The sequence below is a fragment of the Netta rufina genome (genome assembly GCF_964035555.1).
Source record: "Netta rufina genome assembly, chromosome: 5".
Taxonomy (NCBI): domain Eukaryota; kingdom Metazoa; phylum Chordata; class Aves; order Anseriformes; family Anatidae; genus Netta; species Netta rufina.
Genome location: NC_140128.1, coordinates 42,834,718 through 42,860,032, shown reverse-complemented (window position 1 = coordinate 42,860,032; position 25,315 = coordinate 42,834,718). Strand labels below are relative to the sequence as shown.

Sequence of the window (25,315 nt, the reverse complement as noted above, 5' to 3'; positions counted from 1 at the left end):
ACCATAGGAAAGCGTCAAGCCAGAAGAGAATGTTGACTTTGTGTAAATGTAAGCTCTCAGTCTTACGGTGTAGTGCTTTCCAGAAGACATACAAATTAGCAACAAATGTCAAAATGATCTTATACTGTACCTCTCAAGATGTAAAAGAAAAGAAATGAAAACCAGTATGAGATAAAATAGTGATGAAAACTGAAATAATTTAGACAGATATATTGAGCTTTTATGCAGAAAATATTACCTGTTTGTCCAAAATTTTAGCTGCTTTTGTTACTTTTTTTTTTTTTCTTTTCCCAAAGGTTTGTTTTAGTCTATGTTCAACTCTTGTTTGGCTTCTCTTTAGTTCTAATTTTAGACATTCCCTTTTTCTTGTGAGGTCTTTGCCTCATATATTGCCTGTTTGCTGTTGTTGGTTGACAGTGTCTTGGGGAATGCACTCAGCACCCACACAGCTGCATTGGTCCACGTAGGTGTATGAGTGATCAAGATGGGTTCCATCACTGCATGTCAGAGTCACCTTTCTTATGCTAGTCTGGACTTCCTGACAACATGAGCATTTATGTTCCATCATGTTTGCCTCTTGAGAATATCTGATTGGAAAACCAACAGAAGAGAAAGATTCAGAAATTATGTGAGACATATCAATGCCCCTCTCATCCATTACTAAGTATAACCAATTGTTGTGTGTTTGCATGTGAGGATATGGCTTGATATTACTATTCTTAGAGGATTTTGGTGACATAGAAGTTGTTTCTCATTGTAAAAATGGCTGAATCTAGCTCTTTATCCTAATCTAATGGAAAGTGTGTCAGAGGGTTGGAACTAGATGATCTTTAAATGTCCCTTCCAACCCAAACAGTTCTATGATTCTATGATTCCTTAAGACAGAAAAAGTGAATGAAATAATCCAGATCATATATCAAGCCAGTCCAAAATGACAGACTAGTACGAAACAAATAACCTTACTTTTACATGGGCAAGATCAAAATCCAGGTCTGTTCACTATCACATTGAACAGACTGTTAAGACCTGGTGAGTCTTGAGGTAATAAAGCTAATATAGCATCGTGTCTGTTAAAAATGCTAGTTAGCACAATGGGATAGCTGGGTGGGTTTTGGACATACTAGAAAATAACTAGAAATTTGATTTATGTCACTATTGTAACAAATAGAAGACAGGAGACCACAATTGTCTGTTACACCACTTACCTTGAGTAAGCATCACAGCTGCCTTCACAGTATGTCATCTCAACAGGTGCAGGAGATACACATCCACGGTGCTTGATGACAGTAGTGGTGTTGTGCTTCTTACAACCTGTTTTTGCTACAAACCAAGAGAAAATATTTTAAAATATATGTCCATGTTGATAGATATCTGTATATGATAGGCAATTCTTAGTACAAAACTGAGATGGATGGAGCTGAAATAGAAAATTAGGTCACAATGCATTTCTCTTTTAATTGCTTATATCTAAATGATGGCTTTTTTTTTTTTTTGGCTTTTTTTTTTTTTTTCCTTCCTTGTTTTAGGAACAAATAGAAAACTACTTTTCCCTTATGCAGCATTGGTACAGAATGTAGAAATCAAGAACAGTGCCGTGGCAACTGCTCAATGCACACCCACCTCCTGCGACCATCTTCACTTTCTTCCTTAAAGAGAATATATCTGTGAAAATTGGAGAATAAACAGAGTCCTCGCCATCTCATTAGGAGGCTCATATTTAACAGTAAGGGATGGGAAAGTTCTCCATATCCATGTTTTCAAATGCCCTAAAGTGTGTGCTGGAAACATTCTGTCCCTTACTATCTTTCTCACCCCAGTGCAAGACAGTTGTCCCACACCTGATCTGTTCACCTCTTCTGTCTTTGTATATACTGTGTAAGTCGGACTAATACACCTAATAAGGCACATATGATGCTTTTATTCAAAATTATCATTACTTACCTGTTGAGCACTCTCTACAGCATCCATCATCCGATAGCTTGATGGTATTCTTGAGTGAGAAAACAGAAAAAGGTAACTTACATTTCATATCTGCATACTAATGCGGATATTTTCCCTGCTTCTTAGGTTTCTCTAGTGCCAGAAAGTTCTTTGTATTGACATGGAATCTAATTTCAAGCAGGGCTAAATATTAAAGGCACATAACTACTACTACAACTGAATATTGAGTTGTTTGTAAGCAGGCATTGGGGAGACTGTAATTACTTTGCTATCACCTGAATTCAGTAGTAAAATTTCAAAATAAAGCTTGTAGCACATGTAGGATATTTTGAGGGACCGAGGTCTGTGCAAATGAAGGATTATGTCAGACAGAGTAACACAGTTAATGAAATACTGAATCCCCAGATGTCTGGGGTTGGTTCTGATCTACCCTGACCTGTATTAAATTGACTAATGTGAACTGAAATAGCTTGTTTTCCTTTGCCTTTGCTATCAATGGTTGAATTAAAAAAATTTAGGAAAAAAATCCCATTATTTTCTGTTAAGATTCTTGCTTCTAGTCACCTGGCACTTTTAGGAATCCAAAGCATTACACTGTGATCCTTTTGCTTCAGTGAGGATATATGGACCTTTTGAATATCAATTTGCTTTTTGGAAGTGAAATTTGATGGGGACAAGATTCACAGAGGATAAAATTGTGATGCTTCTTCTAGGTATTTTCATTGGACATCATGATCCTGCTATCACTGGTGTTAACCACTGCAATCTTTTCAAACAAACATGAGAATAGGTAGAAGAGTACTTACTGGCTCACAGTCATCAGGGTTAAAGTAGGGACAGGTTTTCTTTACGATGACTGTAATGAACTGTCCGTTGTGTTTTTCGCATGTGTAGGCTGTACAGTTATTACCAGGCTGATGCCAGTATTCTCCAATCTGAAAGTAATTAAATTAGATATAGGTGAATAAAACTCTTCTTGCACAAAAATGAAACGACCCGCCCCTCCCAAACAACCAGTGTTCTGTCATTGCAGTGTATTGCAATGTGATTATTCTGAATAATGTCCTTGAATTGCAGCTGGTGGTTACTTGTTATATTATCATACTGCCGTAAGTCTTTTTCATTAACCAAGTAAAAAATCCATATTTTTATCTGGATATGGTAATGTTTTTTTTGTATACATGGGAAAAGTATGTGGACTCATCTGGAAAGACTAATTTGTATTGTGAGAATTTATGGCATGACATAAATTTGTATTGTGAGAATTTATGGCATGACATGCAGATACATGGCAGAATTTCTGCTGTTTTCATTGACTTACTGTGTCCCAAAGCTCTCAGCTACCTCGAGACTCACTGTTTGGAGCAGAAACTTCCTCCACAGACAGAAAAACAAAATTATGCTTTGAGCAAAATCTGTGTTGCCTTTTCAGAGCTGAAGGCAAATAAGGTAACCCATTGCTTTCACATATATATATGTAATATATTTTTTTGATTTTGAGTTCTGAGAGCTGGTGTTCAGTGTCACGGTTGCTTCCAGAAGCCTCAGCCTCATGGCTCAAGACGCTGTTCAAGCCACGTGAGACAGTTCATCCCCTTTGAATAAGCATTAGTCTAACATGAGAAAAGACATGGGAAGTGAATGTAATAGAGACAAGAATGAAAAGGCTAACAGTTCACCAAAAGTGAACTGAAACAGGGTTAGTTACCTTAAGCACGTGTGTAGTGTTGTCTTCCGTGATCACTATACAGGCCTCTGCCTTGCATGTGCCACAGCACTTTCCAGGTTCCACTGTATACTTATATCCCTGGTTTAAAAGAAAGAGAGAGGAAATGCCATTGAGCCAGGACACTGACCGTGTTTGCAGCTACTTGAACTGAGGGGGGTAGGAATTACTGACTGCAAAATAGTACTCACCATTGGGCAGTAGGTGTCACAGATAACAGGCTGGCACTTGACAGCAACCTGCTGAAGGCTTGAGTAAGAGGATTCAGAGCAGGTGCAGGTTTCACAGGGGCCTGATGGTATCACAGCTCCAGGCTGGGGAAAAGTCAGAAGAGAAATCGTTATTAATGAAAGAAAGTTGCTGTATGTACATCACAGACCAAAGCTGATCTGTGCATATGGGCTAAACTATCCTTAAATATATTTAATTTACAGTTTTGTTTGTTTAATTTAAGCAGAGGTTCTGTTGTAATATCCATGCTTCTCATTTTCAAAGTAAATTCTACTAATATATAAAGTAGAGCAGAAAATGTTCTTGCTTGTAGGAAGGGTGTTGATATGCTGGCCTCAATTAATAATGTTTTATCTCAGGCCTTTCTGCCAAATGTGGTCTATGATAGTGATCTCAGAAATGTTGCATTGTGAATCAATGTAAAGTTGTATTTTATTGAGTTACTCTTTGTACTTACTGCATAGTAGGTTTCATTGACTACACAGCCATGTCCTGGAAAGAAGGAAGAAAGAGTGTCATAGAGGTACAAAATTTAAGAAGCAGAAGTATATGAAGAAACTGCTGCTTTGTTGGCCCAATATAATAACACTGATAACTCGCGTCTTTCTCTTTTAAGTTTTTTGTATTCATAGCTCTGAGTAACACATTGAAAAAAGTGCATGGTACTTACTGCATTCAAAGGTAGGACAGCATTTTCCAGGCTGTGTTACTGTGATTATTTCCTGTCCCTCTAAGCACTGGTGTGTGGCCTCAGGGCAGAGGCTGGTATTACAGTCTGTATAATGTAAAAAAGATATAAAGTAGTGAACTCACAATTTTCATACAAAAGCAAGTTTAGCAAGTTTGTTTTTTTATGAACTTCTGAAGTTTTTCAATGAGGCAGATACAATGTTGTAGATAAAAAAAAAATACACAAACTAGTTTAATGCCTATTTCAGTATATTCGCCCAGCTATTTTTAAAGTGAACAGGCTTTTCTATAACCTTTGCAAAACAAAGCATTCACTGAGGAGAATAGAGTGGTGATTGCTGGAAAGGCATTTCTAAAGAGAAATCTATACTGACTGGAAAATCTGATGGCTCTCCAGAGGCTCTTGAACAATTTTTAAAAATTCAAGAGATCTTTTAAGGTAAGATAAACAGTTTATGCTGGTCTTTGAAAAAGAAGAGGTTTTGAATAGCTTCAGGTGGTAGAAGTGTTAAAGGTTTTCTTTTTTCCTTCCAAAAGTCAAATTGCAGATTTACAGTTACTTTCCTGTGTCTGTCTAGGTAAAATCTATTCATCTTTATTTTTGTTCTCTTCCAATTTCTAGTAAATATGTTGCAAGAAAACCTTAAGAAAGCATAATGAGATTAATGCAAAGTATAAAAAAAAGAAAAATTACTGCTGTAGTTCCCTGAAATGAATATAGTATATTTCCCATTATAAAGAACTGAAACAGTACTTACAGCACTCAGTCCTGGTACAGCATGGATCTTCTGGTATCTGTATCTGAACAGGAATGTAACCTGGTTCATAACAAGCTTTTTGCTGAGGCATAGAGCATACATGTTTTGTACACTGCACTCTGAGAGTGTGTCTGTCACAGACACATTCCTGGCAATTTGTTGTCCATTTTTCTCCTGGCTGTATGAAAAAAAACACATATGTAAGTTCAAAACAAAATCAACTTATTTGTTTCTAGTTGTCTTAGTCATGGATATAATGATACCTAATAACATAATCTTTTTCATGGCTCTAGTATTTTGATAAGAAACCCTCAAACTGAATCTAATTAAGAGAAGATTCTGGAGGTCACTAGGGTTCTCAGCATGTTCTCACGTTCACACAGCTTACAATTTCTATTTACTAGTAGTGTTAGTCCGAGGGATACAGGGATCTAAACTAGAAGGAATTGAACTCTGCATGCGTTTTTGAATAAGAAACTATCATATGAGATACTCATTTACACATTAGATTACAGAGATAAATTTCTGTAATTTGTATGCAGTTGAGGAGCTAAGAATGCAGACTGTCAGCATTATCAGCAACAGGTAAAGTTTGTTACCCATCTGCAACTTTGTCTCTAGTTACTTTAATAGACCAAATTTGAGGAAATAAAAGAAGCAGATGGCGAAAGTTCCACTAACGCCATCTGTTTTCCCTTTTTTTGTGAGATGATGGTTATTGAAAGACTATCCCATTATTTGCTGTTTAATTTCTTAGGAAGTAATGTGGTTTCTGCTTTCACACTCAGAGTTATTTTTTTTTAAGATTGAAGGGGAACAAATGTTTGAAAAAAAATGAAAGTCTCTCCAAACTTAAGCATAACTTTGTTCCTGTGAAACCTGAAAAATCCTCTTGCTTCACCTCTCTGTACTTTATAAATCAAGTTGATTGTGATACTCACCTCTCTGTATACTCCATTTGGTTCCCTACAAGCTGGAAAAAAAAAATAGGAATGGAGATTTATACTACTGAAAACTGACAAAATGAATAAGTTTATGCAGTTCCAAATAGAACCATTATGAAGATAAATAAAACAAGAAAATGAATATGCAGACTAGTTCTTATGAGATATAAATGACAGAATTCTTCCGTCTTGCCAAGTCTTATGTAAGTAAAGAAGATGGAGAAAAGGGGGTATTGTTTATTATTCTGTTTTTAGATGGGAGTTTAGAAGAGCTTAAATAAATGGAATTGCCCATGGACTGACCATGTAAAAGATGGCAGTAGAACTCAGGCCTCATAACCACTAATCCAGACCTCTATTTATTCCCCAAACTAGTTACAGAGTACTTACAACATTCAGAAACACAGATGCTGCTGTCTTCACTCAGGAGTGTTGTTCCTTCAGGACAGAAACATCCTTCAGTTACTCCATAGCCAGGATGGTCCACAGAGCTAGGGTGGGAGGAATGTATATATTTGAATACCATGTTTTTTTTTCACTAAAGCTGGAGAGAGAAAGAGGCATGTACAGAAGGTTGCCATGCCAGATAAAAAGGAGACAAAAGGATTTATGTTTTCAAAAGTGCAACAACAAGTGCATTTTCATAGAGCTGACTGATACATATAAATCTCGAATGAAGTATGCAAATTCATGAGATGTTTAATTATGAAATAGTTCAACTTAGTAAGGGAAATAGGTAGGTAACAATAGAAAAAAGACAAAGAGAAGCAGTTGTTTTTTTTGATATTTCCATACCTTTGCTCACAGGTAGCAGGATTAATGGACCCACATGGCTTGTATTCCATGTTTGCTGGACAATTGTATGCTATATGGGAAAAAAGGACAAAAGATTAAAAATTGAAAGGGGATCTAATGGTAGATAGTAGGTAAAAAATTGATAGTAGATCATCTTGCAGCCAAAGGGACTCTGGCATTGCTGCCTTTTGTCAATTATGAATTTTTGTAGGGAAAATATGATAGTCAATTGTAAGATGCACGATGTGCTTACTGAATAAAACACTTTTTATTCAGTAAGCCACAGTAACCACATATTACTGGTTTACAGACAGATTTTTGAGTTCTTCAATACTTACGGCAGGTGTTGTTTGTCTTTCCTCTCCAGTCAATGCAGACACCTCTAGAACCACACTCTGTAGCATATATCTCCAGACTGGAACACTGCATGGATTCTTCAGTTATGCGACACCCATCAAAAACGCATCCTTTGAAAAATGGTTCTGGGGGTATCACATCATGGCATTCTGCAAAAACTCTGCAGAGAGAAAAGACAGCAAAAGCTTTTAATGCTAACAAGTCATTATATACAAACAGTTAAATGTAAAAATGGCCACTAATGTGGGAGATAGACTCAGGAAGGGAAAGTCTAGGAAGCTGGAATCTCTACTTTTTTCTAAAGAGGCTAATAGTTATTGTGTGTATGTAAGTGTACATAACTTCATCAGCCTGACATCAGAAATTTCATGAAGAAGGCAAATGCATCAGATAGGTGATAAAAGGATGCTAAAAGTATCCAAGAGATAGAAAAATTGCACATAGAATAGCTTATAACTTATTAGACACTACAGTGAGTGTGCAGACATGGCCTTTACAAATGACACAGTTGAAAAAAAACTTTTGCCAGAGCTCACAGAAGCATAGGAAATACTGCAGGAAACAGACCTTTGTTGGTGTTGGACCTCTATATTGCACCTAGCATATACAAAGAATGAAAGACACTTTGGCTATGTTTCTATCTGCTTTGTTACCCCTGTTGGTAACCAAGTTCTTTACCTTTTGGACTAATGGCTCACTTCAATTTTAAAGTTCAGTGCTTAATTTAATAGTGAGACTAAGAGTGAGTAAACATACTCTGGAAAGCAGAGGGAGAAATGTTTATGATAGCAACCCAGGAATTAAGAACTTCAGTGCTGGCTGTCTCCCTCATTTTCTGATTTTACCTTGCCTTACTCAGCTATCTTTGGGTGCATGTCCTTAAAGGAGAGGAGTTTTTTTTTCAGAGGCCCTTTACTATATATTTCCTGACATTAGGCTGAGGTTTTCAGCTATGATTACATGGTAGGGTTACATTTCTTACTCATTTCATAGGATATTGAGACATTTCTGTCTGGAAAGAGCAAATTCATTCTTTTTTTTTTTTTTTATTTTTTATTTTTTTCTTACTTGCTCAGGATAATCTTGCAGAGTTCAGGAACTTTACACTGAGGCCTTGGTGGAGGTGTGGTTACGAGTGGTGGTGGTGGTACTCCAGTGCACGATGTGTTGTTACCAACAAGCCAGTGATGAGCCATTTGGGGACAGGAAGAAATGATCTTACCACTTGGCAAGCGGCATTCATCTGCTTTGTTATTTGTACATGTTCCTGGAAGATATCAGAGACAAGCTATATAAGCCTCATTCTCCACATCTGCAATATGTGGTGATGATGATCTACATCACCACACATTATTGTGCTGATGTCAAGTTTAGGTGTGATGTGCTCATGAAATGTGTAAGGTGTCCTCCTTCACAAGGACTGCTTTCTTTATAGTGATATGAATTTCAATTTAGTTAACAAACCCCAAATCAAAAAAACAGGTTGCTGAAATAATAAACTTTTGGTCGTACAAAAGATGAAGACCAGAACTGTTCTTGATTCTATTTTACTACTGTTCAAAATATTTCTGTCTGTCATGATCCTTCATAGCCAGAGTGGGTGAGATTAACTATGAGAGGGCGGGGAAAATACTGTTAATACATCTATCTTACCACATTGTCCTTCAGTATTGTTGCCAAATTTACTGTATGGAAGTTTCACGGAGAAAATCAGACCACTAAAGGTGATGGTTGCACCAATTTCTGGTATTTCAACAATCATATTGATGCCAAGTGTGGAGAAATAAATGCCATCCTTTTTAAAGCCTGGTTGGACAATCTTTTTGTTGAAATACATCTGAATGCAGAGTTAAAAAACAAACAAACAAACAAACACAGCTTCAGAATAAGCACTGCTTCTGTCTGTTTTCAATAACACATTTTATAATCTTCATAATCATGCTTAACTCAGTATTGTTGCGCATCATATCCAATCTGTTGCATTTCAGTAACAACATATAATGCATTAATTTCTCAGCTTCTATTGCTATGTTGCTATAGTGTGACAAAATAACCTGAGTGGCTTCTAAGTACTGTGTTAGTGCAGGTTGTGTGCTAATGTACAGCATTCTAAACTCAAGTATTTTGTTTGTATCCCTCACAATTTTGTTTAATGTAAATATTCTTCATTTAAAAAATGGTAGTTTTCTTTAGCTACAGAAATATTCCTGCCATTATTGTGTAATAACTTTGCTGCAAAATCACACCATCCTTAAACTACATGTTGTGTGATGTTAGAAGAGTTGTTTGAACTCAAAATGAAGTCAAATGTCCCCATTGCCAATTTTACTTAGTGATCATGTTTATTCTTTAATCTAAGCATTTGTAGTCTGTATTTTATAAGAGGTGGACATACTCATTTAATAACTTTTTGTCAGGAGTTATTCTGCAACTTTTTTTATAATTGAATTGAAATAAAGTCAGGGTTAGAACAGTCAGTTACTGTTCTCTTTCACAGGGAACCACTGGACCAATTATTTCAGCATGACTTTCTGGTTGTAAGTAAGGAGAGGTTTGCCTGGCTCAGAAGATGGAGAGTGCATATTAAGACAAACTAATCATCTCACCTCTTTCTGTTCTCTAACCACCTAATAAAGTCCCAGTGTAACACTGGGACTGACTTCTGTTTTTCATTGGCTGCCAACACTGAGTTAGGATCCTAAAATGAAGTGACACCCCTGGTCACCCCTCTTCTTCAGCTATACCACTCTTCCCAGCAAGGGATCAGAGAAGGATTCATGTTATAGCTTTGTTTAGTGCCTGAAGTTCTCCATGCAAAGGAAGCAATTCCTAGTCAGCCAGCCACTATGGGATACACACCAGTCTGACCATGAGAGAAAAATGATGCTTTCAATTCGCATTTGTGTTTCTTCATAATGTGTTTGCTTACAGAAGTGAATGGCACAGTGCATTAGTTTTTATGAAACATGGATCAAGTAGCAGTGTAAGCATTCTTTTTGTCTTCAGCTGTATTCATCTGTTTCCTAGTGTCATTTATACACATGCAAATACGCATATAATGTATTCATACCTGCGTAGTGCTAAGCTGCTTGTGACACTAAGTTTAAAGAAATTACTATAATCATTTTTTTAACTAATGATTTCCTCTGCCCTTGTCACCTCTGTGATTTGATACTCTTAACAGGCTATATTTCAAATGAAAATCAGTAAGGCCTATGGACCTTATTTCTCTTTTTTCAAAAATATAGTAATAATTAAGAAAAATATATACCACATTCGTCATCACACCATTCATGAGTTCACGGGTCAGCACCACTTCTGCAGATTTGTAGAAAATAATAATTGATTTAGGACAGGAAAGTCCATCTTTTGAATCGCAGTAATAATTGTCAATGTAAACACGGAAGTTGTCGTATTTAGGTACAATCTGTTTCACCAGGACATAAGTGCAGTTTTCAAGGAAAGTATAATAGGTTCCATCAAAAGTAATGTAATGAGGATCACCCCATCCACTGCACACACCTGGTAGGGAGAAAATATTTAGAGGATTAACATGAAAGTTAATGTAGAAGAAAGAATTTAGGGAATGAAGTGAATATACTACAATTTCAAGAGCAAACTTAGGAAAACAAACTCCCTATATATTCTGTGCAAAGTTTTGCTTATTTCCAAAAATGCAATTCCTTAATCTACTGGTACTTACATTGACACTCATAGTGGTAACAGCAGTAATTTTCATCAGGTACCAGTATTGGTGGATATTTGTTTGCACAGGTAATTTCCTTTACTGGTGGGCAGGTTTGTTGGAATACTTTTATTTTGTTGTCTCCCTCACAGATGATTTCTGTACAGTTGGATAATTTGTGTCTCTGACCAGGCTGCAAAATAAACAAGAATTGCTATCACAGGAATTTGCAAACAGGTATGAATTTTACTCATATTTTTAGTTCAATTGTGTAATGTTTCAAGTGACAGTGTTGTTGGAAAGCAAAGTATATAAGTTCCTTCTTTTGAATTTGTGGTACTAATGATTTAAGATGTTGACCAGAGGTATTCACTCTTCTGACCATGGTATGGAGAATTGGAAATTGTTTTGCTTTCCAAATCTGGAACAAGAACTAAAATGAAAATCTTCGCTGGCAGCAGAAGGTTCACAGCGTTCTACGCAATTCAATTTTTTTATACTAGAAGGACGTAAAGCCTTAATTCCATCTATTCATTCTACATTAGGAGCTCTTCTGAGAGTTTGTGAGATGGGTTTTGAGTTAAGGGAACTGATATCCTTTGTACTGGATAAGTATACATGTATATGCATACTGTACTTCACTATCAGCACAATCACCATTAAAAAAAAAAAAAAAAAAGTACTGGGAAGAGGATAGGAAAACAGAAACAGTTACAAATTTCCGTGGTAGCTTAGATTTTTCCATTTAATCAAGAGGGAAAATACATAAGAAGATTTGCTCTTTTATTTCACTAAGAAGGTTTGTTACTTATGCAATGTAGTGAATCAAAAAGCACATTTTGCTATCCCTGAAATTGTAAGAAAAAAAGTGCATTTTTCTTAGTTTGCAAAATATATATATATATTTTATATATATATATATATAAAGTAGGCACATAAAAATTTTATGTTGTACATTGTCCATCACTAGCAACGTTTATTCTGACAATCTGGATGTGTAAATTTTAAAGACTGCTGACAGTTCTTTTCTGGTATCAAACTACCACCAATGTTATTTCAGCCATCATAATAAAACAGGAACTACATACCTGTAGTGGAGGGTAAGTACTAGAAACACAACCTGAAGGAGGAGGTGGAGCTGATGTTGTTACAGTAGGTGTCTGAGGGGAAGTAGTGGTTACAGGAGTAGTAACATTACAAGGTCCAGTGTATCGTTCAACTGAACATGCTTGACTGCAAATGGCATAAAACCTACATCCATCACTGTCCATTCTGTTGTAAATCACATCACCTGAAGAAAGAAAGAAAATGCAGTCAGAAAGAGACAGAAAATAATAAAAAATAAAAATTTAACCAGACATTAGATATCCAGGCGTCCTGTTTTCATCTGGGACAGAGTTAGTATTTTTCATAGCAGCAGGTATGGTGCAGTATTTTGTATTTAGGATGAAAATAATGGTGATAAAACACTGATGTTTTAGTTGTGGCTGAGCAGTGCTGACACCAACTATAGGACTTTGCAGCTTCTCAGGCTGCCCTGCCAACGAAGACGCTAGGAGTGCAAAAGAAGATGAGAGGGAACACCACATGGCATCATGGTGTAAAATAAAACGGGAAGAGTAGGACAGGGGGTGTATATTGATGGGGAATGGGAAGAGAAGTGTCCTAATAGTGCCGAGCAGTTCAACTGTGCAAGTGTTTTTCTGTTTAATCTTTCCCTCATGATTATGTTTTTTCTTGTTTTTCTTTCATAAAGGCATATGAATATGAAGAAATGTAAAATGCGAAGAAAATAAAAAATATAGTAATAAATGAAGGAAATACATAAAAGGAAAATAAGTAAAAAAAAAAAAAAAAAAAAAAAGAGAAAATTTACCAGGTGAATAAATGTCATCTCCAATTTTGCAGAAACATGGTGTAGACGTAGGAAAAGAAGTAGTGTAACTTGTGGTCTCTGATGTTGTACGGATGGTTGAAGCGGTGGGGGATGACGTAGTGGACTGTAGGCAGTTGAAGTTCGGGGTGCAGCAGAGGACGCGGATCTTGTAGTTGAGGCACATCTTAAACTTACCAGGCTGGTCTTCGTTCTTGCACACCAGTCCAAAGTGGACGTCGCACTGTACAACCTGCCCGACGTTTTCGATGGAAATCTCGGGGTAGTCCTCCGCCTGGCACTGGATTTGTTTGGGCTGTTGACAGACTTCCTTCCCAGCGGCCCGGATGTGCTGGTAGGTTTCAAAGTCTCCCTGGTTAGGTCCCGAGGCAGGGAAGTCAACATCGAACCATTCTGACCAGGAGCAGAATTCAGGTTGACAGATGGTAGTGGCTTTAGTTCTGTAAGTCGTGCTGGTTGAGGGGATGACAGTAGGGGTCGTCGTGAAGGTGCTGGTGCTGGTGGAGCTTAGTGGTGTTGACTGTGATGAGGTTGGTGCTGTGGTGGAGGAATAGCTAGTAGAGGTGGAGGTGGTGACCGTGGTGGGTGACATGAAGGTGCGTGGGATGATGGTGCTGGTGGGGCTGGTGGTAGGTGTGGTGGTGACTGGGCAGTTGTAGTTCGGGGTGCAGCAGAGGACGCGGATCTTGTAGTTGAGGCACATCTTAAACTTACCAGGCTGGTCTTCGTTCTTGCACACCAGTCCAAAGTGGACATCGCACTGTACAACCTGCCCGACGTTTTCGATGGAAATCTCGGGGTAGTCCTCCGCCTGGCACTGGATTTGTTTGGGCTGTTGACAGACTTCCTTCCCAGCGGCCCGGATGTGCTGGTAGGTTTCAAAGTCTCCCTGGTTAGGTCCCGAGGCAGGGAAGTCAACATCGAACCATTCTGACCAGGAGCAGAATTCAGGTTGACAGATGGTAGTGGCTTTAGTTCTGTAAGTCGTGCTGGTTGAGGGGATGACAGTAGGGGTCGTCGTGAAGGTGCTGGTGCTGGTGGAGCTTAGTGGTGTTGACTGTGATGAGGTTGGTGCTGTGGTGGAGGAATAGCTAGTAGAGGTGGAGGTGGTGACCGTGGTGGGTGACGTGAAGGTACGTGGGATGATGGTGCTGGTGGGGCTGGTGGTAGGTGTGGTGGTGACTGGGCAGTTGTAGTTCGGGGTGCAGCAGAGGACGCGGATCTTGTAGTTGAGGCACATCTTGAATCTGCCGGGCTGGTCTTCGTTCTTGCACACCAGTCCAAAGTGGACGTCGCACTGTACAACCTGCCCGACGTTTTCGATGGAAATCTCGGGGTAGTCCTCCACCTGGCACTGGATTTGTTTGGGCTGTTGACAGACTTCCTTCCCAGCGGCCCGGATGTGCTGGTAGGTTTCAAAGTCTCCCTGGTTAGGTCCCGAGGCAGGGAAGTCAACATCGAACCATTCTGACCAGGAGCAGAATTCAGGTTGACAGATGGTAGTGGCTTTAGTGCTGTAAGTCGTGCTGGTTGAGGGGATGACAGTAGGGGTCGTCGTGAAGGTGCTGGTGCTGGTGGAGCTTAGTGGTGTTGACTGTGATGAGGTTGGCGCTGTGGTGGAGGAATAGCTAGTAGAGGTGGAGGTGGTGACCGTGGTGGGTGACGTGATGGTGCTTGGGATGATGGTGCTGGTGGGGCTGGTGGTAGGTGTGGTGGTGACTGGGCAGTTGTAGTTCGGGGTGCAGCAGAGGACGCGGATCTTGTAGTTGAGGCACATCTTAAACTTACCAGGCTGGTCTTCGTTCTTGCACACCAGTCCAAAGTGGACGTCGCACTGTACAACCTGCCCGACGTTTTCGATGGAAATCTCGGGGTAGTCCTCCGCCTGGCACTGGATTTGTTTGGGCTGTTGACAGACTTCCTTCCCAGCGGCCCGGATGTGCTGGTAGGTTTCAAAGTCTCCCTGGTTAGGTCCCGAGGCAGGGAAGTCAACATCGAACCATTCTGACCAGGAGCAGAATTCAGGTTGACAGATGGTAGTGGCTTTAGTGCTGTAAGTCGTGCTGGTTGAGGGGATGACAGTAGGGGTCGTCGTGAAGGTGCTGGTGCTGGTGGAGCTTAGTGGTGTTGACTGTGATGAGGTTGGCGCTGTGGTGGAGGAATAGCTAGTAGAGGTGGAGGTGGTGACCGTGGTGGGTGACGTGATGGTGCTTGGGATGATGGTGCTGGTGGGGCTGGTGGTAGGTGTGGTGGTGACTGGGCAGTTGTAGTTCGGGGTGCAGCAGAGGACGCGGATCTTGTAGTTGAGGCACATCTTAAACTTACCAGGCTGGTCTTCGTTCTTGCACACCAGTCCAAAGTGGACGTCGCACTGTACAACCTGCCCGACGTTTTCGATGGAAATCTCGGGGTAGTCCTCCGCCTGGCACTGGATTTGTTTGGGCTGTTGACAGACTTCCTTCCCAGCAGCCCGGATGTGCTGGTAGGTTTCAAAGTCTCCCTGGTTAGGTCCCGAGGCAGGGAAGTCAACATCGAACCATTCTGACCAGGAGCAGAATTCAGGTTGACAGATGGTAGTGGCTTTAGTTCTGTAAGTCGTGCTGGTTGAGGGGATGACAGTAGGGGTCGTCGTGAAGGTGCTGGTGCTGGTGGAGCTTAGTGGTGTTGACTGTGATGAGGTTGGCGCTGTGGTGGAGGAGTAGCTAGTAGAGGTGGAGGTGGTGACCGTGGTGGGTGATGTGACGGTGCTTGGGATGATGGTGCTGGTGGGGCTGGTGGTAGGTGTGGTGGTGACTGGGCAGTTGTAGTTCGGGGTGCAGCAGAGGACGCGGATCTTGTAGTTGAGGCACATCTTGAATCTGCCAGGCTGGTCTTCGTTCTTGCACACCAGTCCAAAGTGGACGTCGCACTGTACAACCTGCCCGACGTTTTCGATGGAAATCTCGGGGTAGTCCTCCGCCTGGCACTGGATTTGTTTGGGCTGTTGACAGACTTCCTTCCCAGCAGCCCGGATGTGCTGGTAGGTTTCAAAGTCTCCCTGGTTAGGTCCCGAGGCAGGGAAGTCAACATCGAACCATTCTGACCAGGAGCAGAATTCAGGTTGACAGATGGTAGTGGCTTTAGTGCTGTAAGTCGTGCTGGTTGAGGGGATGACAGTAGGGGTCGTCGTGAAGGTGCTGGTGCTGGTGGAGCTTAGTGGTGTTGACTGTGATGAGGTTGGCGCTGTGGTGGAGGAGTAGCTAGTAGAGGTGGAGGTGGTGACCGTGGTGGGTGATGTGAAGGTGCTTGGGATGATGGTGCTGGTGGGGCTGGTGGTAGGTGTGGTGGTGACTGGGCAGTTGTAGTTCGGGGTGCAGCAGAGGACGCGGATCTTGTAGTTGAGGCACATCTTGAATCTGCCGGGCTGGTCTTCGTTCTTGCACACCAGTCCAAAGTGGACGTCGCACTGTACAACCTGCCCGACGTTTTCGATGGAAATCTCGGGGTAGTCCTCCGCCTGGCACTGGATTTGTTTGGGCTGTTGACAGACTTCCTTCCCAGCGGCCCGGATGTGCTGGTAGGTTTCAAAGTCTCCCTGGTTAGGTCCCGAGGCAGGGAAGTCAACATCGAACCATTCTGACCAGGAGCAGAATTCAGGTTGACAGATGGTAGTGGCTTTAGTGCTGTAAGTCGTGCTGGTTGAGGGGATGACAGTAGGGGTCGTCGTGAAGGTGCTGGTGCTGGTGGAGCTCAGTGGTGTTGACTGTGATGAGGTTGGCGCTGTGGTGGAGGAATAGCTTGTAGAAGTGGAGGTGGTGACCGTGGTGGGTGACGTGATGGTGCTTGGGATGATGGTGCTGGTGGGGCTGGTGGTAGGTGTGGTGGTGACTGGGCAGTTGTAGTTCGGGGTGCAGCAGAGGACGCGGATCTTGTAGTTTAGGCACATCTTGAATCTGCCGGGCTGGTCTTCGTTCTTGCACACCAGTCCAAAGTGGACGTCGCACTGTACAACCTGCCCGACGTTTTCGATGGAAATCTCGGGGTAGTCCTCTGCCTGGCACTGGATTTGTTTGGGCTGTTGACAGACTTCCTTCCCAGCGGCCCGGATGTGCTGGTAGGTTTCAAAGTCTCCCTGGTTAGGTCCCGAGGCAGGGAAGTCAACATCGAACCATTCTGACCAGGAGCAGAATTCAGGTTGACAGATGGTAGTGGCTTTAGTGCTGTAAGTCGTGCTGGTTGAGGGGATGACAGTAGGGGTCGTCGTGAAGGTGCTGGTGCTGGTGGAGCTTAGTGGTGTTGACTGTGATGAGGTTGGCGCTGTGGTGGAGGAATAGCTTGTAGAAGTGGAGGTGGTGACCGTGGTGGGTGATGTGACGGTGCTTAGGATGATGGTGCTGGTGGGGCTGGTGGTAGGTGTGGTGGTGACTGGGCAGTTGTAGTTCGGGGTGCAGCAGAGGACGCGGATCTTGTAGTTGAGGCACATCTTGAATCTGCCGGGCTGGTCTTCGTTCTTGCACACCAGTCCAAAGTGGACGTCGCACTGTACAACCTGCCCGACGTTTTCGATGGAAATCTCGGGGTAGTCCTCCGCCTGGCACTGGATTTGTTTGGGCTGTTGACAGACTTCCTTCCCAGCGGCCCGGATGTGCTGGTAGGTTTCAAAGTCTCCCTGGTTAGGTCCCGAGGCAGGGAAGTCAACATCGAACCATTCTGACCAGGAGCAGAATTCAGGTTGACAGATGGTAGTGGCTTTAGTGCTGTAAGTCGTGCTGGTTGAGGGGATGACAGTAGGGGTCGTCGTGAAGGTGCTGGTGCTCGTGGAGCTTAGTGGTGTTGACTGTGATGAGCTTGGCGCTGTGGTGGAGGAGTAGCTAGTAGAGGTGGAGGTGGTGACCGTGGTGGGTGATGTGAAGGTGCGTGGGATGATGGTGCTGGTGGGGCTGGTGGTAGGTGTGGTGGTGACTGGGCAGTTGTAGTTCGGGGTGCAGCAGAGGACGCGGATCTTGTAGTTGAGGCACATCTTGAATCTGCCGGGCTGGTCTTCGTTCTTGCACACCAGTCCAAAGTGGACGTCGCACTGTACAACCTGCCCGACGTTTTCAATGGAAATCTCGGGGTAGTCCTCCGCCTGGCACTGGATTTGTTTGGGCTGTTGACAGACTTCCTTCCCAGCAGCCCGGATGTGCTGGTAGGTTTCAAAGTCTCCCTGGTTAGGTCCCGAGGCAGGGAAGTCAACATCGAACCATTCTGACCAGGAGCAGAATTCAGGTTGACAGATGGTAGTGGCTTTAGTTCTGTAAGTCGTGCTGGTTGAGGGGATGACAGTAGGGGTCGTCGTGAAGGTGCTGGTGCTGGTGGAGCTTAGTGGTGTTGACTGTGATGAGGTTGGCGCTGTGGTGGAGGAGTAGCTAGTAGAGGTGGAGGTGGTGACCGTGGTGGGTGATGTGAAGGTGCTTGGGATGATGGTGCTGGTGGGGCTGGTGGTAGGTGTGGTGGTGACTGGGCAGTTGTAGTTCGGGGTGCAGCAGAGGACGCGGATCTTGTAGTTGAGGCACATCTTGAATCTGCCGGGCTGGTCTTCGTTCTTGCACACCAGTCCAAAGTGGACGTCGCACTGTACAACCTGCCCGACGTTTTCGATGGAAATCTCGGGGTAGTCCTCCGCCTGGCACTGGATTTGTTTGGGCTGTTGACAGACTTCCTTCCCAGCGGCCCGGATGTGCTGGTAGGTTTCAAAGTCTCCCTGGTTAGGTCCCGAGGCAGGGAAGTCAACATCGAACCATTCTGACCAGGAGCAGAATTCAGGTTGACAGATGGTAGTGGCTTTAGTGCTGTAAGTTGTGCTGGTTGAGGGGATGACAGTAGGGGTCGTCGTGAAGGTGCTGGTGCTGGTGGAGCTTAGTGGTGTTGACTGTGATGAGGTTGGCGCTGTGGTGGAGGAATAGCTAGTAGAGGTGGAGGTGGTGACCGTGGTGGGTGATGTGAAGGTGCGTGGGATGATGGTGCTGGTGGGGCTGGTGGTAGGTGTGGTGGTGACTGGGCAGTTGTAGTTCGGGGTGCAGCAGAGGACGCGGATCTTGTAGTTGAGGCACATCTTGAATCTGCCGGGCTGGTCTTCGTTCTTGCACACCAGTCCAAAGTGGACGTCGCACTGTACAACCTGCCCGACGTTTTCGATGGAAATCTCGGGGTAGTCCTCCGCCTGGCACTGGATTTGTTTGGGCTGTTGACAGACTTCCTTCCCAGCAGCCCGGATGTGCTGGTAGGTTTCAAAGTCTCCCTGGTTAGGTCCCGAGGCAGGGAAGTCAACATCGAACCATTCTGACCAGGAGCAGAATTCAGGTTGACAGATGGTAGTGGCTTTAGTGCTGTAAGTTGTGCTGGTAGAGGGGATGACAGTAGGTGTCGTCGTGAAGGTGCTGGTGCTGGTGGAGCTTAGTGGTGTTGACTGTGATGAGGTTGGCGCTGTGGTGGAGGAGTAGCTAGTAGAGGTGGAGGTGGTGACCGTGGTGGGTGATGTGAAGGTGCGTGGGATGATGGTGCTGGTGGGGCTGGTGGTAGGTGTGGTGGTGACTGGGCAGTTGTAGTTCGGGGTGCAGCAGAGGACGCGGATCTTGTAGTTGAGGCACATCTTGAATCTGCCAGGCTGGTCTTCGTTCTTGCACACCAGTCCAAAGTGGACGTCGCACTGTACAACCTGCCCGACGTTTTCGATGGAAATCTCGGGGTAGTCCTCCGCCTGGCACTGGATTTGTTTGGGCTGTTGACAGACTTCCTTCCCAGCGGCCCGGATGTGCTGGTAGGTTTCAAAGTCTCCCTGGTTAGGTCCCGAGGCAGGGAAGTCAACATCGAACCATTCTGACCAGGAGCAGAATTCAGGTTGACAGATGGTAGTGGCTTTAGTGCTGTAAGTCGTGCTGGTTGAGGGGATGACAGTAGGGGTCGTCGTGAAGGTGCTGGTGCTGGTGGAGCTTAGTGGTGTTGACTGTGATGAGGTTGGCGCTGTGGTGGAGGAATAGCTAGTAGAGGTGGAGGTGGTGACCGTGGTGGGTGATGTGAAGGTGCGTGGGATGATGGTGCTGGTGGGGCTGGTGGTAGGTGTGGTGGTGACTGGGCAGTTGTAGTTCGGGGTGCAGCAGAGGACGCGGATCTTGTAGTTGAGGCACATCTTGAATCTGCCGGGCTGGTCTTCGTTCTTGCACACCAGTCCAAAGTGGACGTCGCACTGTACAACCTGCCCGACGTTTTCGATGGAAATCTCGGGGTAGTCCTCCGCCTGGCACTGGATTTGTTTGGGCTGTTGACAGACTTCCTTCCCAGCGGCCCGGATGTGCTGGTAGGTTTCAAAGTCTCCCTGGTTAGGTCCCGAGGCAGGGAAGTCAACATCGAACCATTCTGACCAGGAGCAGAATTCAGGTTGACAGATGGTAGTGGCTTTAGTGCTGTAAGTCATGCTGGTAGAGGGGATGACAGTAGGTGTCGTCGTGAAGGTGCTGGTGCTGGTGGAGCTTAGTGGTGTTGACTGTGATGAGGTTGGCGCTGTGGTGGAGGAGTAGCTAGTAGAGGTGGAGGTGGTGACCGTGGTGGGTGATGTGAAGGTGCGTGGGATGATGGTGCTGGTGGGGCTGGTGGTAGGTGTGGTGGTGACTGGGCAGTTGTAGTTCGGGGTGCAGCAGAGGACGCGGATCTTGTAGTTGAGGCACATCTTGAATCTGCCGGGCTGGTCTTCGTTCTTGCACACCAGTCCAAAGTGGACGTCGCACTGTACAACCTGCCCGACGTTTTCGATGGAAATCTCGGGGTAGTCCTCCGCCTGGCACTGGATTTGTTTGGGCTGTTGACAGACTTCCTTCCCAGCGGCCCGGATGTGCTGGTAGGTTTCAAAGTCTCCCTGGTTAGGTCCCGAGGCAGGGAAGTCAACATCGAACCATTCTGACCAGGAGCAGAATTCAGGTTGACAGATGGTAGTGGCTTTAGTGCTGTAAGTCGTGCTGGTTGAGGGGATGACAGTAGGGGTCGTCGTGAAGGTGCTGGTGCTGGTGGAGCTTAGTGGTGTTGACTGTGATGAGGTTGGCGCTGTGGTGGAGGAGTAGCTAGTAGAGGTGGAGGTGGTGACCGTGGTGGGTGATGTGACGGTGCTTGGGATGATGGTGCTGGTGGGGCTGGTGGTAGGTGTGGTGGTGACTGGGCAGTTGTAGTTCGGGGTGCAGCAGAGGACGCGGATCTTGTAGTTGAGGCACATCTTGAATCTGCCAGGCTGGTCTTCGTTCTTGCACACCAGTCCAAAGTGGACGTCGCACTGTACAACCTGCCCGACGTTTTCGATGGAAATCTCGGGGTAGTCCTCCGCCTGGCACTGGATTTGTTTGGGCTGTTGACAGACTTCCTTCCCAGCGGCCCGGATGTGCTGGTAGGTTTCAAAGTCTCCCTGGTTAGGTCCCGAGGCAGGGAAGTCAACATCGAACCATTCTGACCAGGAGCAGAATTCAGGTTGACAGATGGTAGTGGCTTTAGTGCTGTAAGTTGTGCTGGTAGAGGGGATGACAGTAGGGGTCGTCGTGAAGGTGCTGGTGCTGGTGGAGCTTAGTGGTGTTGACTGTGATGAGGTTGGCGCTGTGGTGGAGGAATAGCTAGTAGAGGTGGAGGTGGTGACCGTGGTGGGTGATGTGAAGGTGCGTGGGATGATGGTGCTGGTGGGGCTGGTGGTAGGTGTGGTGGTGACTGGGCAGTTGTAGTTCGGGGTGCAGCAGAGGACGCGGATCTTGTAGTTGAGGCACATCTTGAATCTGCCGGGCTGGTCTTCGTTCTTGCACACCAGTCCAAAGTGGACGTCGCACTGTACAACCTGCCCGACGTTTTCGATGGAAATCTCGGGGTAGTCCTCCGCCTGGCACTGGATTTGTTTGGGCTGTTGACAGACTTCCTTCCCAGCAGCCCGGATGTGCTGGTAGGTTTCAAAGTCTCCCTGGTTAGGTCCCGAGGCAGGGAAGTCAACATCGAACCATTCTGACCAGGAGCAGAATTCAGGTTGACAGATGGTAGTGGCTTTAGTGCTGTAAGTCGTGCTGGTAGAGGGGATGACAGTAGGTGTCGTCGTGAAGGTGCTGGTGCTCGTGGAGCTTAGTGGTGTTGACTGTGATGAGGTTGGCGCTGTGGTGGATGAGTAGCTAGTAGAGGTGGAGGTGGTGACCGTGGTGGGTGATGTGAAGGTGCGTGGGATGATGGTGCTGGTGGGGCTGGTGGTAGGTGTGGTGGTGACTGGGCAGTTGTAGTTCGGGGTGCAGCAGAGGACGCGGATCTTGTAGTTGAGGCACATCTTGAATCTGCCGGACTGGTCTTCGTTCTTGCACACCAGTCCAAAGTGGACGTCGCACTGTACAACCTGCCCGACGTTTTCGATGGAAATCTCGGGGTAGTCCTCCGCCTGGCACTGGATTTGTTTGGGCTGTTGACAGACTTCCTTCCCAGCGGCCCGGATGTGCTGGTAGGTTTCAAAGTCTCCCTGGTTAGGTCCTGAGGCAGGGAAGTCAACATCGAACCATTCTGACCAGGAGCAGAATTCAGGTTGACAGATGGTAGTGGCTTTAGTGCTGTAAGTCGTGCTGGTTGAGGGGATGACAGTAGGGGTCGTCGTGAAGGTGCTGGTGCTGGTGGATCTTAGTGGTGTTGACTGTGATGAGGTTGGAACTGTGGTGGAGGAGTAGCTAGTAGAGGTGGAGGTGGTGACCGTGGTGGGTGATGTGAAGGTGCGTGGGATGATGGTGCTGGTGGGGCTGGTGGTAGGTGTGGTGGTGACTGGGCAGTTGTAGTTCGGGGTGCAGCAGAGGACGCGGATCTTGTAGTTGAGGCACATCTTGAATCTGCCGGGCTGGTCTTCGTTCTTGCACACCAGTCCAAAGTGGACGTCGCACTGTACAACCTGCCCGACGTTTTCGATGGAAATCTCGGGGTAGTCCTCCGCCTGGCACTGGATTTGTTTGGGCTGTTGACAGACTTCCTTCCCAGCGGCCCGGATGTGCTGGTAGGTTTCAAAGTCTCCCTGGTTAGGTCCCGAGGCAGGGAAGTCAACATCGAACCATTCTGACCAGGAGCAGAATTCAGGTTGACAGATGGTAGTGGCTTTAGTGCTGTAAGTCGTGCTGGTTGAGGGGATGACAGTAGGGGTCGTCGTGAAGGTGCTGGTGCTGGTGGAGCTTAGTGGTGTTGACTCTGAGGGTATGGGCACTGTTGAGGTGGAGGTTGTGACTGGTATTGGTAATGTAGTATACGTGGTCTTTTTTTCTGTTTGTGTTTGTGTCATTGGTGTCGATGTAGTTTCACTATGAATATGTTCTGTTTCTGGTGGTATTGTTGATGCAGTTGTGGTTTTATGTTTGGTGTGAAATTCTGGTGTTTGTTCTGTTGTTGATATTTTTGTGTATTGTGTACTTTGAGTTGTTGAGTATGTCATTGTTGACTCTTGTGTGGTCGTTTGAGTTGTTTGGCATGGTACTGTTATGTTTCTACAGCATTTAAATCTTACTTCGTAGTTATAGCAAATTGGTGGTAGCTGGTCTTTATTGTAGCATGTTAATCCTTCTTCAGCATTGCATGTAATGTGTTGCTCCAGAAGTTGATATGGTGTGTCAGGGAACCTTACTGCTCTGCATTCTACAGCCTTTCTGTTAGCACAGACTTTATATCCATGTTTTATTATGTTCTCAATTGTATCAAAATCTCCATCATTGTATCCAGATTCTGGATAACTAACGTCATACCATATTGACCAGTCACATTCCTCTTTTATGCAACCAGGAGTGGTTGAAGGAGTTGTTGTGACTGGTGTCATCGTTTTGGTTGTGGTTGTTGTTATTTCTTTAGTAACTGAAGGTGTGAATGTTGACGTTTCAGAAGTTGTAGGAACTGTTGGTGTACTGGCAGACGTTTCCCTTGGTACAGTAGGTGTTAAGCAGTGGCTGTAGTCATCACAACAGAGTACTTTTATCTGATAATTAAGACATATATGCAGTTCTCCTTTCTGATCCTCATTCCTGCAGATAAGTCCAAATGATACATTGCAGTGAACAACCTGACCAATTTCTTCAATGGATTTATGTGGGTATTTTTCTGCTCTGCACTGTATTTTTTCAGGATGTCTGCAGATCGCTTTTCCAGCCGATCTAATGTCATGGTAAGTTTCATAATCTCCTTTGTTCTGCAAAGTTGGGAAATGGACATCATACCATTGGGACCATTTGCACTTTGGTTGGCAAGGCATTGTACTGGTTATAGGCTCAGTGAAAGTACTTGTTTCCAGAGGTGTTTCTGAAGGAGTACTTGTTTCGATAATTGGACTTGTAGCTGAAGTTGTGGCACTGGTACTTGCTGTTGTGGTTGTCATTTCTGGAACTGGGATATGTGTGATCGGTGTTGAAGTCTCATAAGGTGTTGTGATGAAAGGTGTGGAAGAGCATGGTACAAAAACACAACATAAGATTCTGATTTCGTAATTGTAGCACATTGTTGAAATTTGATCTTTGTTGTAACATATAAGTCCAGACGTTGTACTGCATTCTACTGTTTGGCCAAGGTCTTTCAGTGGTATGTTAGGAAATTTCTCTGCTCTGCACTGAACAGCCTTTGGAGCTCTACAGACTTCATAACCTTTAGCTCTCAAATCATCAAACGTTTCAAAATCTCCACCATCAAATCCAGGTATGAGTAGACTTCCATCATACCATTCTGACCACTGACAGACTTCATGAACACATACTGATGTTGTTGGTGATGATGTAACTGAAAGAGTAAAAGAAAATACCATGAAACTTTGAATGAAAATTTCAGTATCTCAATGCCACTATCTGAGTAGTCCACTTAGTACTGTAGTATCATACATGTCATGTATGTAGGGTACATGATATGTACACGTATGTACACATATGTACACATATGTACACATATCATGTACCCTACCAGGAATTCTAGACAAAGTAATCATTTGGTAATTTAATAGGAAACATAATGAGTCATCTATTCATTCAGTAAAGATTATTCCAGGTATAGGAATAGTTACAATTAGAGATAATAAATCTCATACTGTTTCGTTATTGTTTGCCATGAAAACAAATAAAATAATAGTATCAAAGCAGTATGCAGTGGTTTCCATTTTGTTGTTTGGGAAGTTATTTCATTTTCTGTGTTTATTTGTTTGTATTAATTTGATTGCCAAATATTGACTGAAAACAAATGCCAATGAAAAATGAGACTTAGTGGTTATCTTGTAGCTATATTTTACTCACCAATGAATAGAATAACCTCTCAGTGGCTATAAAATAT

The 25,315-nt window shown here is 44.0% G+C and overlaps 1 protein-coding gene across 1 annotated transcript in view; it reads right to left on the bottom strand.

The window, feature by feature from the left end:
• Nucleotides 1-382: 382 nt before the first annotated feature.
• Nucleotides 383-25,315, bottom strand: part of LOC311210143 (mucin-5AC-like) — a gene marked incomplete at both ends in the record, with an annotated part of 48,478 nt that continues 23,545 nt past the window's right edge. Inside the window, 15 exons of the mRNA XM_084287932.1 lie at nt 383-587; nt 1,206-1,320; nt 1,942-1,990; nt 2,748-2,876; nt 3,650-3,748; nt 3,859-3,981; nt 5,347-5,524; nt 7,086-7,155; nt 7,424-7,602; nt 8,511-8,709; nt 9,096-9,279; nt 10,714-10,964; nt 11,146-11,320; nt 12,216-12,418; nt 13,004-24,775. Of these exons, the coding sequence (XP_084144058.1) occupies nt 383-587; nt 1,206-1,320; nt 1,942-1,990; nt 2,748-2,876; nt 3,650-3,748; nt 3,859-3,981; nt 5,347-5,524; nt 7,086-7,155; nt 7,424-7,602; nt 8,511-8,709; nt 9,096-9,279; nt 10,714-10,964; nt 11,146-11,320; nt 12,216-12,418; nt 13,004-24,775 (13,931 nt within the window). The remainder of the gene's footprint in view (nt 588-1,205; nt 1,321-1,941; nt 1,991-2,747; nt 2,877-3,649; nt 3,749-3,858; nt 3,982-5,346; nt 5,525-7,085; nt 7,156-7,423; nt 7,603-8,510; nt 8,710-9,095; nt 9,280-10,713; nt 10,965-11,145; nt 11,321-12,215; nt 12,419-13,003; nt 24,776-25,315) is intronic.